Genomic DNA, 14,326 nt, shown 5'->3' on the forward strand with positions numbered 1-14,326 from the left:
TCTCCATTCTCAAGGCTCCACTACAGTCAGCAATCATCGTCGTTCATTCCATCAGCAAGGTTGAGAAAGCGAAGACGAACGCCTCACTATTTCCGACTCGCGCTCCGCTGCGCCAGACAAGGCTACCAATCGCAGGCATCCCCGGCCTGCCCACCGGTCTGCCTTGCACCGTGGCACGCCCGCAGCTCACCTCCGGCTTCGCGATTGGAGCTGAGCACTTGGATCGCGTACAGGATCTCGGTACTTCACTACCAAGGTCGGGCGGTGTTGCCCTTACGATCACTCCACTGTAACTTCGGGGTCGTCCTACGGTGACTCTGCATCTCTTCTTCCTTTTCTTCCTTGTGCAACGTCGCCGAGATATCCTGACTTTAGTCCGCTTTTCCTGCTTCACGGCACTGAGACACGCCGACGCGGACGACACGAGATTGGAAGACCAGAAAGAGTGGTAGAACGCATCAATCAACCGACATGGCTACGCAGGTGACAACGGAGGCACATACCATGACGGTCACGGAACGGCCAAAGGACACGGATAAGAAGACAACGTTTGACGATCTGTCGGAGGAAATCAAAGCATTGATCGTTGAGCGGGTATGGGCATGATAAGAGAGGCAGCATATGACAATGGACTAACACGAGCCAGGTCACTCGACCGAGCGACCTCAAACGAGTCTGCCTAGTGAGCAAAGAATGCCAAAAGATCGCTGTCCGCTTCCTCTACCGTAGCGTTGCCCTCGATCTCGGCAGTCCGAACGACAGTCGCCTGTCCGCCTTTCTCAACCCTCGCAACATTGGTCTGAAACACATCAAACAGCTCCGACTATACCTGGCCGGGGTACACGATAGATGCAATCAGGAACAGCAAGCTCACTTCGCTACACGCATGATCCTCGAGTTCCTGCCGGAAGATGTACTGGAGGAGTTTAGGTACGGTTGGTCAAAAACGGTCGACGAGGACGGCGAGTTCGGGTGAATACCACGCCTTTGTTTTCTCCCTCCCATGTCTCGCGCACTGCGTTGTAGGGCGCCTTCACTAACGATACGATGTTTTAGTTGGTGCCCATGGCGTCCCTTCTCGACCGACAATCTTCTTCTCCTCTACAGGAAGCAGCGCAAGATGAAATGGCTTGAAGTCATTGACTTCGACCGTAACGCTCTACCCGAGTTGAAGAAGGACAAGCGGATTCAAGGTTCACTGTTCCAGAATGCGAAAAAGCTTGCGCTGTATCCGGAAAATCGCAACACCCTCAATCTCAGCGGCTACTTTGTGGAAAAGACGGCGGACCACTTGCAAGAGCTGATTGTGCACTGCAACTTCATCGGTAATGACTCCAGCGAGGTCATTGAGTCGCGAGAATTGAACGACACAGCAACTGGTCCAGGATTGGTCACGAGGACCATCTTTGGCTCAATGCTGCCCTTCGACCAATGCACGCCTTTCAAGAATCTGAGGTCTCTTCGTTTACATAAGCTGAGTCTACGACACTGTGCCGACACCTGGTGCAAAATCATCAACTTCCAGGAATTACAATACCTCCGAATATACCACTGCACCGGTGCTGACACCCTCCTTGATCAGCTCTGCAAGGCCCGCAATCTTCCAAAACATCTCAAAGCGTTTGAGCTTCAACATCGCGACAACTCGGAAAACGAAGCTCTCGTCGCTCTCGATGGCTTCCTCTGTCTCGTCTCAGGAATACGAGATCTGGTAATCGACATCGAAAACGTCAAAGCACTCCCAGCCGCTGCAGGCATTGTACGGCACTCCAAAACCCTCGAGCTCCTGAACGTTCACTGTGCTCATGGTGAGACACATATTTCTCCATCAATGACGTCCTCGTATTGCGACGGTGACGAGCTGGTGTGGGACATCGAAGACTTCGAGAAGATCTGCACGACTTGTACGGATCTCGAGCAGCTGAGCTGCGCGTGGCCGGCCACGAGCTTGATTCGTAGCCACGGCGAGGAATGGAAGAGCTTTGAGAGGAGTGCTTGTAAGCTGAAAACTTTGGTGACTCTGCACATCACGACGTGGCCGAGCAATAAGCCTTCGACACAGCTCTTGCCAAGATCGGTGTACGAGACTCTGCTGCAAGCTCTTGCCTTGCGAATGTTCGAGATGGCAGCAGGAACGCGCCCACGCTCTTCTGACAACAGTTCATCAACCTCCACATCTCCATCCACCTCCCCGACGCCGCCTGCAGACGACTCAGACGCCGATGCCGACCCGACGTCCGAAGACACCACTTCAACACCAACTCCCCCGGAGCCCGCAAATAAACTCCGCCTCCTCGCCTTCGGCACCTCTGACAAAATCTACGAACGCCAAGACTCACGGCATCAAATTCTCTTCCTCCGCAGTACATCTCTCACAGCGGAAGGCCTCCCACGTTTGCACGCCGCTCCCGTCGGCTGGTGTCTACGACAGTACCTGGAGCCGAGAAGTGACGTCCTCGACTTTGTGCTGCATCGGAGTGGAGAGCGGGAAAGTCGAATGCCGTGTCGGGAGAACACCGGTCCAGCAGGCATGGGAATGGGAGGTGGATGGGGCGACGAAGACGATGATGTCTGACTAGCTCTCGAGAATTTTGATTTCGAGGCTTTTCTCGCCGGGTTTACGATGTGGAGGACCGATGGGTCTAGAATATGATGAGTAATGACTTGGACCAGCCGATCCGATGGATTAGAAAAAGCGATGACTTGGCTATGCTCTTGCGGAGATAAAAGCGCAGCAGGATGCGAAATGAGTGGTAATAGCAATGACCAGGTGCATCAAGATGGTCGCGGGCGCACAGGTGCTGCCTCGGAAGTTTAGATTGGGTCAAGTCTGTTCCACTCGGAAGATGCTATCCTCTGATCAACTCCCCGAGAACCTCCTTCGCCCTTTCAGGCTCCACCGTGCCTTCCTCTCCTTTCCTAACCATCTGTCCCACTAGATACATCAACTTGCCCTCCTTTCCCTTCTTCGCGTCCTTTCTGACCATCTCCACAACGCCATCGTTCTCCGCCAGAATCTCCTTCGCAAGGGCAACGTACTCTTCACTCGTCAATGGTCGGAGAAGGAGGTTGTTTTGCTCAATTAGATCCACCACTGTCGGCCGAGATGGATCGGACGATGGATGGGAGAAGAGGATGGACACAAGACTCTTGCCGGCGCGCGCGTTGATGCGTTTCGTCAGCAGGCGCGTCAGAATGTCGGCGAGCTCGGCGGACGTGATGGACATGTCTTCGGACCAGGTAGATGACGGACCGAGCAGCCCGCCTAGTTCGTGCAGGACCCAGTTCGCCGCTGTACGCGGAACTTTGGAAGGGTCGATGTCAGTGGAAGAATCCTGGATCAGGACTATAGTCTCTTCGAGAAATTCCAAGCGATCGCCATCGTCGAGCGAGACGAGCGTTCGAGCGTCTTTGGAGGTGAGACCGTAGTCCTGCTGTAGTCGAGATACAGTAGAGTCAGGCAGTTCGGGCAGGGTGTCCGAGAGGTGCTGGACGAGGTCCGCGCCGATGAATAAGGGAGGAAGATCCGCATCAGGCATGTAGCGATAGTCGACCTCGCCTTCCTTTCCTCTCAGCCTCGTCGTCTCTTTAGCGCCTAAGGTCCAACCTCGAGTTTCGCCCAGGATGATGCCGCCTGCTTCCAAGACTTCAATTTGGCGATCCCTTTCTGCGACGATGGCGTCTTCTACTGCTTTGAACGAAGACAGATTCTTGATCTCTGTGCGTTGACCTAGGCCTCCCACCCCGCTGTATGAACATATCCCGCTCGTTCCACGCTCGCGAACAGATACATTGACATCTGCTCGCAACCCACCGAGTTCCATCCCAGCTACACATGCGTCAACACTTCTAATGATGGCGGCGATTTTTCGGACCACCGCCGCAGCGGTCTTAGGGGAGTGGATATGTGGCAGAGTGATAATCTCAATCAAAGGATGTCCGGCGCGATTCAGGTCAATGTGGTAAGTTGAAGCACCAAAGCCCGTGGTCTTTGCCGTGTCTTGCTCCATCTGGACTTGCTTGATGCCGATGGTGAGGCTCTCCGCACCGTTCAAGTCTGCTATTGGCACGCCGTCTTCGGCTGTGACTTCGATCGATCCGTTGAGTGCGAAGGGGCGGTAGTATTGTGTGATTTGATATCCTTGTGGTTGGTCCCAGTGAAAGTAGTGCTTCCTATCCCATCCGCTTTGACGTTGAATGTCGCAGCCAAGAGCAATCGCTGCTCTCAAGGCTGGCAAGAGTGTCGCGGGTTGGAACTGTGGTTGAGTTCCTGGTATCGCAGCGTCGAACATCGCAACTCGACTGTTGGCGACATCGTTCCCTTCCGAAGCGTCCGCAGGCGCGGGCGAAAAGAGCTTGTTGGCAGTATTCAGCTCCGCATGGATTTCAATGCCGACTGTGAGCTCCCATTTCTCTTGTCTCGGGTCCACTTTCGCTTTCTTGTTTGTTCCATCTTTCTTCGCATCGGCTTTCTTCCTCTTAGCTTCGTCTTTGAGATGTTTCCGTAGAGGAACGGCGTCTTGATTTGAGATCGGAGCCGTGGAGAGATGTCTTGACCGGAGCCATTTGGCTACGATGCAAGGTCGTGGGGCTCGAAGGATCGTTCGCGTCGTGAGAAGGTTCGAGAGCAATGGCGATGGTCGCATCGTCATTTTCGACATGAGGCGGTTCCAACTTGGGAGCTTCAGTGGCTCAATGCCACCACATCGTGTTCAGCGGAAGGTACCTGTGGAGCATCTTCACATGCCAAATCGTGAACGGAACTTTCAGCTTTGCGGAGATCCGGGCGAGATCCGGCCGACACTGCTGAGGATTCACCTCACCTCTGTTATAGATTATCAGACTAACTATTAGTGAAGTGCACGTAACTAGTGCTAAGGCATTCCTACACACAAATAGCTAAAGTAAGAATCTTATACTTAAGATTCTCTTTGTATAATAATATATACTTACTAATTAGAGGTCTTCTTCTACTTAGCTTAAGTCTAATTATAACAGGTTATAAGCCCGGCGTAACTACTATATACTTAAGGAAGAATTGTCTATTCTAAGCGCAGCTACTAGAACCTTACTATATACTATTTAGATAGTTAACTAGCGAGCCGAGAAAGAGCTAGTTATAATAATAGCCGTAATATAGGCTAATAAGTTTAAGACTACGAAGAAGAATAAAGTCCTAAGAAAGGGAAGTAACTTCTTAGACTAGTTAAGGATACTTAAAGTAGCCCTTATAAATAAGGAGGTATTAGGCTATATCTTTTATAACATTCCCTAGTACCCTACCTAACTAAAGCTAGGAATTAAAGTTAGATATCCCTCTCTACTAACTAAGGAAAGTACTACTTTATCCTCCTAGGCTCTAACTCCTTTTTAAAAAGAAGGAGGGGATACTCTAGTAATAGAACCTATTTTAACTAGTAAACTAAGACTAACTCCTCTTTAAGTCTAATATAAGTATAACCTAATTATATACAGAATTATTAGTAAAAGGATTAACTAATCTCTAAGGCCTAACTTTAGGAATATAGAGAAGATAGCTAAGGAACTATATAATACTATTATAGCTACTTACAGGCCTATTATAATTATAAATATTTATAATAGCCTAAAGATTCTTAGAATTAGTAATATTAAGATCTAAAGAATAAATACTTAGAAGTACTATAAGGACTTCTAGAAGTAGTATTATAAATATATCTCTATAATAGAATAATACTCTAGGTCTAAGAATATTCTAGTCTTAAAGCTTACCTTTAGTAATAAGCAGATTAGGCTGTTTTTTATCTAGGGCCTTTACTATCTAGAATACCTAAGAAGCTAGAGATAATCCTATTATATTAAGAATATAACTCTTAAAGAGCTAATTACCTTATTAATTAAGGAACCTCCTTTATAAATATAGAGGATAGTAGGAGGATTTAGGGGTACTATAGTAGATAATAATTAGTATACTAAGTATACCTATTATATCTATATAAATGCAGATTACTTTAAAAAGTACCTTAATAAGGCCCTAAAGTCCTAGGTATATAGAGGAAAAGGAGGATCTAATAAGGATAAGAAGAAGTCCTAAAATAAGAGTAAGAGATATAATAAGAAGGGAGGAAAGGGTATTATAGTAATTAAGCCTATCTCCTCTTCTAATATAGGCTTAGGCTCTAATTTAGATAGCTTATTTATAGGAGTAGTAATTACTACTACTAGAATATAAAAGAGTAATACTATTATCTAGGATTCTAGTATATTATACTACTTCTTTAATAATAAATCCTAGTTCTTAGACCTTAAACCCCTAGAAACCCTAATTAGGTTCTCTTAAGCTATTAGACAAAGTATAGTTATATATTTAGAAAGTGTAAGGATTATAATAAAGTATAAGGGGAATAAGTTAAATATTACCTTATAAAATATGTTATACTCTCCTAACTCTAATTATAACCTTATCTTAGTAAAGACTTTCTAGCTAAAGTATAAGGTCTACCTAAACAGGCTATCTTTATATATTCTAAGGAATAATAAGAAGATAGGCAAGGTTTAGTCTACTTATAATATTCTAATCTTCTAAAATATAACTATCTCTCTTCTTAAAGGGAGTACTAAAGTTGCTTCTATAACTAATAGGAATATGTCCTATCTAGCTTTTACTATACCTAAGGCTAATATAACAAGATAGTACTAGAGACTAGGCTATATAAGGAATAAGATTCTTAGTATAATAAAGGCTTAAGTCTAAGGACTTAAGCAGATTAACATATTTATACTTAAGTACTATAAGCTATACAAGCTTATAAGGTTATAGAGAGTAGTATTAAGAACTCTAAGACTAATACCTTAATCCTTATTAAATAAGGTCTATATTAATATTATAAGACTAATTTTTCTACTAAATATCTTTAGATATAAGTATATCTTTATAATTACTAATATAAAGTTAAGAAGGAGATAAGCTATCTTCTATAAGCTTAAATTACAAGCTGTATAAATTATTAAGAAATAGACTACTAAGATATTTAACTAGTACAAAAAGATAGTTAAAATCTAGTTCTTAGATAGAGGAGGAGAATTTAATAATAATAATCTAATTACATTTGCAGAGAATAAGGGACTAAGATAGGATTTCTTAGCTCCTTATACTCCTAAGCAGAATAGAATTGCAGAATTATCTAATAAGGTTATCCTTAATAAGGTAAGAGTAATAATAATTAACTCTAGCTTACCTCTCCCTCTCTAGAGTTTTGTAGTTATATATATAATCTTCCTTACTAATAGGCTAGTATACCTATTAACTAATAAGATTCCTCTTTAGGAATTTAATTAAGATCTTAATACTAGAACTCTATATATTAATTTAATAAAGGTTAGGAGATTTAGATATAGAGTATATCTATATAATTAAGAGAGACCTAATTTATAGAAGTTCTATCCTAGAGTAGAGAAATACTAGAATCTAGGATTCTAGGAGAATACTTTAACTAACTATATAATTTAGAAGTTTAAACTATCTGCCCTTATTAGGTTTTAGTATAAGATTGTAACTTCTCCTTATATAATATATAATAAGGATAAGGTATATAGTATAATACCTACTACCTTAGACTTCTAAGAGGAGAGTTTCCTATAACTAATATAACCTATTACTATAGAATAGGAAGTCTATACTATTTATACTAAGGATTAAGATTAGGGCTAGGATGCCTAAGGGCAAGATGCCTAACCTCTTACTACTTCTTATCTTTAAGAAGTAGAGAATATATTTAATACTATATAAAGAGAGAAAAACTAAACCTCCCTTTTAACATCTTAGGGGGAGCAAATATTAGGTTAGGATATATAGTCCTAAGATAACTAACATAAGTAGTCTAAGCCTAATTAGCTAAAGGCTACTAAGTATAAAGAAGCCTCCTAGCTAGCTTAGGGGGAGTATATTTCTAAGGAAACAGGAAGTCCTAAGGGATTCTAAGGAAGTCCTAAAGGATTCTAGAAGTAGGCTAATACCTTATTAATATAGCTATAATATTAAGTATTAGTAGAGAATTGCCCTAAAAGGGAAGACCTTTAAGATTATACTATAACTCCCTTCCTAGATATTTATATTATAAGAAAGAAAAAAGTAGGAAGAAGCCCTAAGAGACTTAAGAAATTAGGTAATAAAGCAAGTCCTAAAAGCTTAGGTATATTTAAACTCTTAAGAAGTAGAAGATTAGTTATAAGAAAAGACTATAGCAAGATTTAGAAGATAGGACTTAAAGTAACAAATTCTAATCTATCTAATCCTAAGATAGTTAAGGAAGCTCTCTTTAGATCTAACTATAAGGAATAAGAGAAAGCTATTATTAAGGAAGCTAAGTTACTTAAGTCTATAAGATGCCTTAAATAGAAACTTATTAGCACCTTCCCTAAAGGGAGAGTCCCTCTTATAGGGAAGTAAGTCTTTAAGATTAAGGTACTCCTAGATAGAACTATAGAGAAGTATAAGGCTAAATAGATAGCTAGGGGATTTATATAAAGGAAGGGACTTAACTATATTAATACCTTTGCTCCTACCCTAAGAGCTATAATAGGGAGAATACTTCTATCCCTCTTAGTTAACTTTAGCTAAAAGAGGAGATAAGTTAATATTAAGACTATATTCCTAAATCTAAATCTAGATAAGTAGATCTTTATTAAGCTACTAGAAGGAGCTTATCTCTTTAAGAAAGATGCCTATAAGTATATTATATATATTAAGAAAGGATTATATAGGCTTAAGTAGGCAGCTACTCTCTAGTACTATTTGTTTGTTTGTTGTTTGTTTGTTCCATTTACGTCCTGTATGAGTCTATGACTATGTAGGACGGCTGTCTCGCGACAGCAGTCTATCTATGTACAATCGTTGTTCTCTCGTATCTCTTGACCTTAGGGAAAGACCCGTGCCTAGGATAGTAGCAAGCTAGTATCGAAGGACTTTAAAGAAAGACAAATAAGGAAAAGTAAAAGGAGTGTAGGCTAGACGGTCTCGTCTTCGCCTCTTGCTAGGTGCCAGGACCTAGAAGCAATCTTTGTATCCGAGAGAAAGGTAGTAAGGTGTTTCCGGAGTTCCTTATCTTCTACTATTTCTAGCAGAGATTGTGCTTGTCGTAGCGGTAGTGGCCTAAATACATCGTAGATAGGGCAGCTACATACGAGGTGTTCTGCTGTTTCTCGTCGTCCGCAAGGGCAGTCTGGCGTCGTTGCGTGTCCAAAGCGATAGAGATAGGACTTTAGGTATCCGTGTCCTAATAGGATAGTATAGAAGGCACTAGTTAAAGCACGTCTTCCTCCTATTCTATGTTTTCCTGGCGAGCTCCATGGAAATCGACTAAGGTAGCTATTTGTATTCCTAGGTACCTTATTGATCTCCCGTTGTCTTGCTATTTCGTATCGGGTTTTCTAGACGCTAAAGAGATCGTCTTTTGCGTAGTTAGCCCTCTCGTGTTCTACGAAATGCTTATATTGTCGGAGTCGATAATAGAGTAGTTGTATCTGTGTTCTCTGTCGTTTTTGCGGAAGTATCTCTCTCGAGTCCTCGTGTTGGACTTCTCGCGTATCCGAAGGCGCGCTTTGGATAGCGAGTCTTACAGGGTGGTTTTCGGGTAGCTTTGCTGCGCGTAGAGAGTATAAAATTGACTGTCTCTCTAGGCGTAGATCCGGGGGGAAGAGATTTGACTCTACTTCGGACGGGACGTTTGGGGCGGTACGGAAAACGCCTAGGATCTTCCTACAAGCTTTACTTTGTAGAGATACTAGAGGTTTTATGCTCTTTTTCGACCGCCACCAAACCGGGGCCCCGTAGTCTGCTATTGTAGTAACGCAGGCTAGGTAGATCTTTCTTAACGATATAGAAGACAGACCGCGTTCGGTATTTGCTAGTCTTTCTAATCGATGGAATGCCGCTTGTGCTTAAGCCGATCTTATTGCAATGTGCTCCTTAAAGGTAAGACCGGCGTCTAGCCAAATCCCAAGCCACCTTATCGCTTTCTTTGCCGGGCGAACAATATCGCCGTTTGGAAGAATTACCGGGCAATCGGACCCTTTCCCTTTCGAGAAGTGTACTAGGTCTGTCTTTGCTAGGTCGAAAGCAATCGAGTTCTTCTTTCCTAGGTCTATTAGCCTTCTTGCCTCACGTTCTAGTACCTTAGAGTTCTTCTTAAGGGACGTAGACGAGGTAGATAGTCTAATGTCGTCGACGTAGGAACTGGGAGTAACTCCTTGTAGCGAGAAGAATATGTCGCGCGTATAGATAAGAAAGAGGATAGGAGACATCGGGCTGCCTTGCGGAACGCCGATCTCTACGTCCTGGAATTCCTGTATCTGTCCGTCGAATGCTATTCGTAGGCGTCTATTGCTCATAAACGACTGAACCCAACGTATAAGGCTGTGCGGAAGCCTTAACTGGATTATTATTCTTAACAGTCGGTTCTTTGCAACGTGGTCGTATGCTCCTCTTACGTCGAGGAAGATAACCGAAGTCTTCTTTTTCTTTCTTCGATTCTCCTCGATTTCGTTCGTTAAGAGAAGCACCGTATCGATAGCCGATTTCTTCTTTCGCCCTCCTAACTGCGAGTCGTGTAGAAGGGGCTTCGTCTCTGCGATAATCCCTAGGCGTTTTGCGAGTATTCTCTCGCTAATCTTGCCGAGACAGTTTAGGAGAGAGATAACTCGGTAGGCCTTAGGGACCGAATAGTCTGGTTTTCCCGGCTTTGCTAGAACTGCGCCTGTCGCAACTTTCCAGCATCGGGGGTGGTGTCCTTCGTCGAGTAGCCTACTGTATATACGTAGAAAGGTAATAGGAATGGCGCCGTACGCTTTACTAATAATAGCTTGCGTAATACCGTCTGGGCCCGGCGTTTTTCCTTTTACTATCTTCGTACTACAGGCGGCAGCGAGTTCCTCTTCGGTTAGCGTAGTCCAGCCCCAATCCCCGGCTGTATACGCTTCCCAACGGCTAGGCAGAGGTTCCTCGGCAGGAGGGCGCGGAAATAAGGCTTCGGAGAAGGCCTTACATTTCCCCTCGAAAGAATCTTCGTTGTTTATCGTAGGTATCTGTCTTCGGCTGCTATTCCTAGTATAGGACATAGCTTTAAAGATAGATTTCGAGTCTTCTTTTTCGAGGAAAGCGTTCCAGTGGTTCTTCTTAGCTGTTTTAATAGCTTGGAAGTACTCGTTTCTCGCTTTCGTATACGCCTCTTTCTCGTCTAGCGTCGGCGTACGTCCGCAGGTAAAGGTCTGTCTATGTGTTCTAGACATTGTACGGCGTAGCGTGCGTAGCTCTCTATTCCACCAAGGTTTTGCGCAGGCGTGTACTACTTTCTCTGGGATTGCTCCCCGCATCGATTCGGTAATACACGAGGTAAAGGAGTCTGCGATGTCGTCGAGGGAGTTCGTATAGTCAATAGACGTCGCCTTGCTTATTAGGAGATCTGTAAACAGTTCCCAATCCGCGGAAGCTATATCTAGAACTACTTTCTTCTGTTGGGCTCGATCTTGCGCGCCAATAAGGTCTATAGATATAGCCTTATGGTCTGAGCCTGTCGGAATCGTTCTCCAGTCGATTTCTTTCGTAGATAAGGATCCTCTTGTGAACGTAAGGTCTAGGACCGACTCTGCGTCTAGGTGCGGCCTATAGAAGGTCCCGACACCTATCGTATTACGTAGAGTAAAGCCCTGGTCTTCTATCCACTCTATAAATTCGCGGGCGCTAGTAGTATCCTTTCCCCTCGGATCCCAGGACGGGTGTCTAAGGTTAAAGTCTCCTACTAGTAGAGTGTTTGGAAGGAACGTGTTGCGTAGAGAGTAGAGGATTCTCTCTGTTGTTCGTCGGTTTTGCGGGTTCTCGGTATCCCGAAGGTCTTTCTCGTTGTAGAGATTAACTATCTGGATCTTGTTGCCCTTCTTGTCTGAAATAACAAAGGAAAGTATGTCGCTGTCGTCTAATAAAATAGGAGAGATATTGATGTTGAGTCTTGTGCTAATATATAGCATTGTTCTTGGCCGGATCGTCGAATCCGTAGTCGTTGGGAATAGCTGGTTGTATTCCCGGTGTGCGATAGATCTCGTCTCTTTGTAGCCTGTTATCGGGTCTTCTATAGTCCACGGTTCCTGGACTAGTAGAAGGTCGGCTTTCTGCTTAACCGCGACGTCTAAGGTAGACTCTGTAGCCTCGATAGATCGGTTAAGATTAACGTGGAAAATCCGTAGAGAGTGTTCTAACATGTAGAACGTTCTAGGGGCCTCCCTTTCTGTTGTATACGATCCTTCGCCTTCTCGACTCTTAGGCTGTCCGCGCCTACGTATAGACGGTTTTGAATAGCCCTTTTTGCCTCCTCCTCGGTAGCAAAACCTACTAGAACTGTCGCCCCAGTAAGAGTCCTTCTTCTCTCTTCGTTTGTTAGCCAAATCGGGGTGCCTGCGAGTTTAAGACCTCTATTAAAGGTCTCAATTTCTCGTTGAATATCCTGTAGGCCCGTTGGCGTGTTGAAGTTCGCGGTCGAGACGCCGTGGACTACGACCTTGTGCCAGAGAGAGTCCTCTATTACCCGTGCCTCGCCTACGATATCGGTAACCTTAGTAAGGCTATCGATCGTTCGTTGGCGGGCTTTCTCTGTTGCAAAGTTTAGGACAATGTTACCCCGAAATGATTTCTTTATCGCGAGGACAGCTAGCTCTTGGTCTTCGCCTTTAAGAGCGTCGTTGATTTTGTCTCGGGTTGCGATCTAGTCGAGTTCCTTCTCTTTATCCTTTGGTACAAGGATAAGAGGCATCGGTTCTGCTTGTTCTTTCGGCTTGCTAGCCCTCCGGGAGACGGTCGTCCACTGTTGTTGTTGTTGTTGTTGTTGTTGTTGTTGTTGTTGTTGTTGTTGTTGTGTTGTCTTTGTTGTCGAGGAGGTAGAGGTAGAGGTAGCGGATCCGCTGTCTCCCTTAACAACGTCTGCGAAAGTAGGCTTCTTCGCCTGTGCTGCTAGTTTCTTTGTTGTCATTTCTAGGTTCGAGACTTGCTTTGCGAGGATTTGGGACGTTGTCCTAAAGTCTGTACGCTCGGTAAAGTGCCGAAAGACTTCGAGAAGGTCGAGAACCCGGGTTTGTTCTCCTGGAAACCCGACTAGATCCCCCGCCGCTTCGACTAGTAGCTGTCGGGCTTGTAGGATCTTCTCGTTCGCGGGCGTGTAAGAGAGTGTTTGTTTCTTTCCGAGAGAAGGGCTGCGAGTCGGGGAGATACTGAATTCGAAGGGGTTTTGCCTTTTCCTAGGTATGAAAGGAATGCCGGTTCTTTTCAGTAGTTCCTCCGGCAACGGCAGGGTTTTGAGAGACTCAAACGTAACTTCCTCGTCCCCTCTAGCCGTAGCTTTTGGAGTCTGAGGGGCTGAGCTTGCGTCTGTCATTTCCGTCTCGGTAGACATTGTCTTGTTGTTTGTTTGTTTGAAAAGAGGCTCAGCAGTCTTACGCCGAGAGGGCTGCTTGTTCGTCTCTATTTCTAATCGCGTTCGGGTCCTAGCCTACTTGCGACACTAGGGCACTCTTCTCCCTACTATACAAAGTAGGAGAAGGTATACTTCAAAGAGGAGAGAAGAGATATATAAATATACCTCTGCTTCTAGGAAGTACTCTGGCCTGCAGCAACGTGCGTCTTTATAGCAGGCTTTAGAGGCGTTCTGCGGGTAGCTGTAGCAGGTTCGGGACAACCTTTGTCTCTAGGGAAAGGTAGGCCTATACTCTATAAAGAGTATCTAGCTATACAGCTAGTACCACTACTCTAATCCCTAGAGGTGCAAATTCGTCCTTACTAAACCACACTGCTCCTTTAGCTTCCTCTCTCGGCGGCGTAGGACAACAGGTAACTCTAGTGTAGAGAGAACTGAGTGTATGTGTATGTTTGTGTATCCTGGGAACACTGCTCTTGTTTGGCCTTTGGCTCTTTCAAAATTCGACCAAATCAGGCGTTTAATAGCTAGAATAAAAGCTCTCGTCGAGGGCTTTCAAACGGGCTACACGGCGTCCGATTCGGCGGCGTGTTGGTTGTGTTGTGGTGTGTTGAAGTATTGTAGTACAGGTTGTGAACCTTCCTTGTGCTGCAATGCCCTAAACAGGGAATATTTCGAGTGTGGGGGAGGTGAGGTCGGAATAAGGTTTCGGAGGTGGGGGCCAAATCCCGGAGTTCAGGGTCAAAATTTGCACCCCAAAGGGGGCAACAAGGTAAATCTTTGAACTCCAGTAGCGGCGTAGGTTTTGAGGGCAGCGGGGTGAATGCGGGTTCGTTGGAATGGCCTTGATAAGGGCTTTCGAATGGTGCGTGTTTGGTGATGATCGGGTC

General features: G+C 44.7%; 2 protein-coding genes across 2 annotated transcripts; one reads left to right on the top strand and one right to left on the bottom strand.

The window, feature by feature from the left end:
• Window positions 1-299: 299 nt before the first annotated feature.
• On the top strand, window positions 300-2,154 carry MYCGRDRAFT_109901 (uncharacterized protein; the record flags this gene model as incomplete). The annotated part of the gene is made up of 4 exons (XM_003851493.1): window positions 300-594; window positions 647-930; window positions 1,108-1,997; window positions 2,063-2,154. 4 exons carry the CDS (start codon window positions 472-474, stop codon window positions 2,152-2,154), a joined length of 1,389 nt encoding a protein of 462 aa, XP_003851541.1.
• Window positions 2,155-2,849: 695 nt separating this feature from the next.
• MYCGRDRAFT_109902 (uncharacterized protein) lies at window positions 2,850-4,652 on the bottom strand (the record flags this gene model as incomplete). Its single annotated transcript, XM_003851761.1, has 1 exon — window positions 2,850-4,652. The coding sequence occupies one exon, from the start codon at window positions 4,650-4,652 to the stop codon at window positions 2,850-2,852; it is 1,803 nt and encodes a 600-aa protein (XP_003851809.1).
• Window positions 4,653-14,326: the final 9,674 nt, after the last annotated feature.

The sequence above is a fragment of the Zymoseptoria tritici genome, chromosome 6 (assembly GCF_000219625.1).
Source record: "Zymoseptoria tritici IPO323 chromosome 6, whole genome shotgun sequence".
Classification (NCBI taxonomy): domain Eukaryota; kingdom Fungi; phylum Ascomycota; class Dothideomycetes; order Mycosphaerellales; family Mycosphaerellaceae; genus Zymoseptoria; species Zymoseptoria tritici.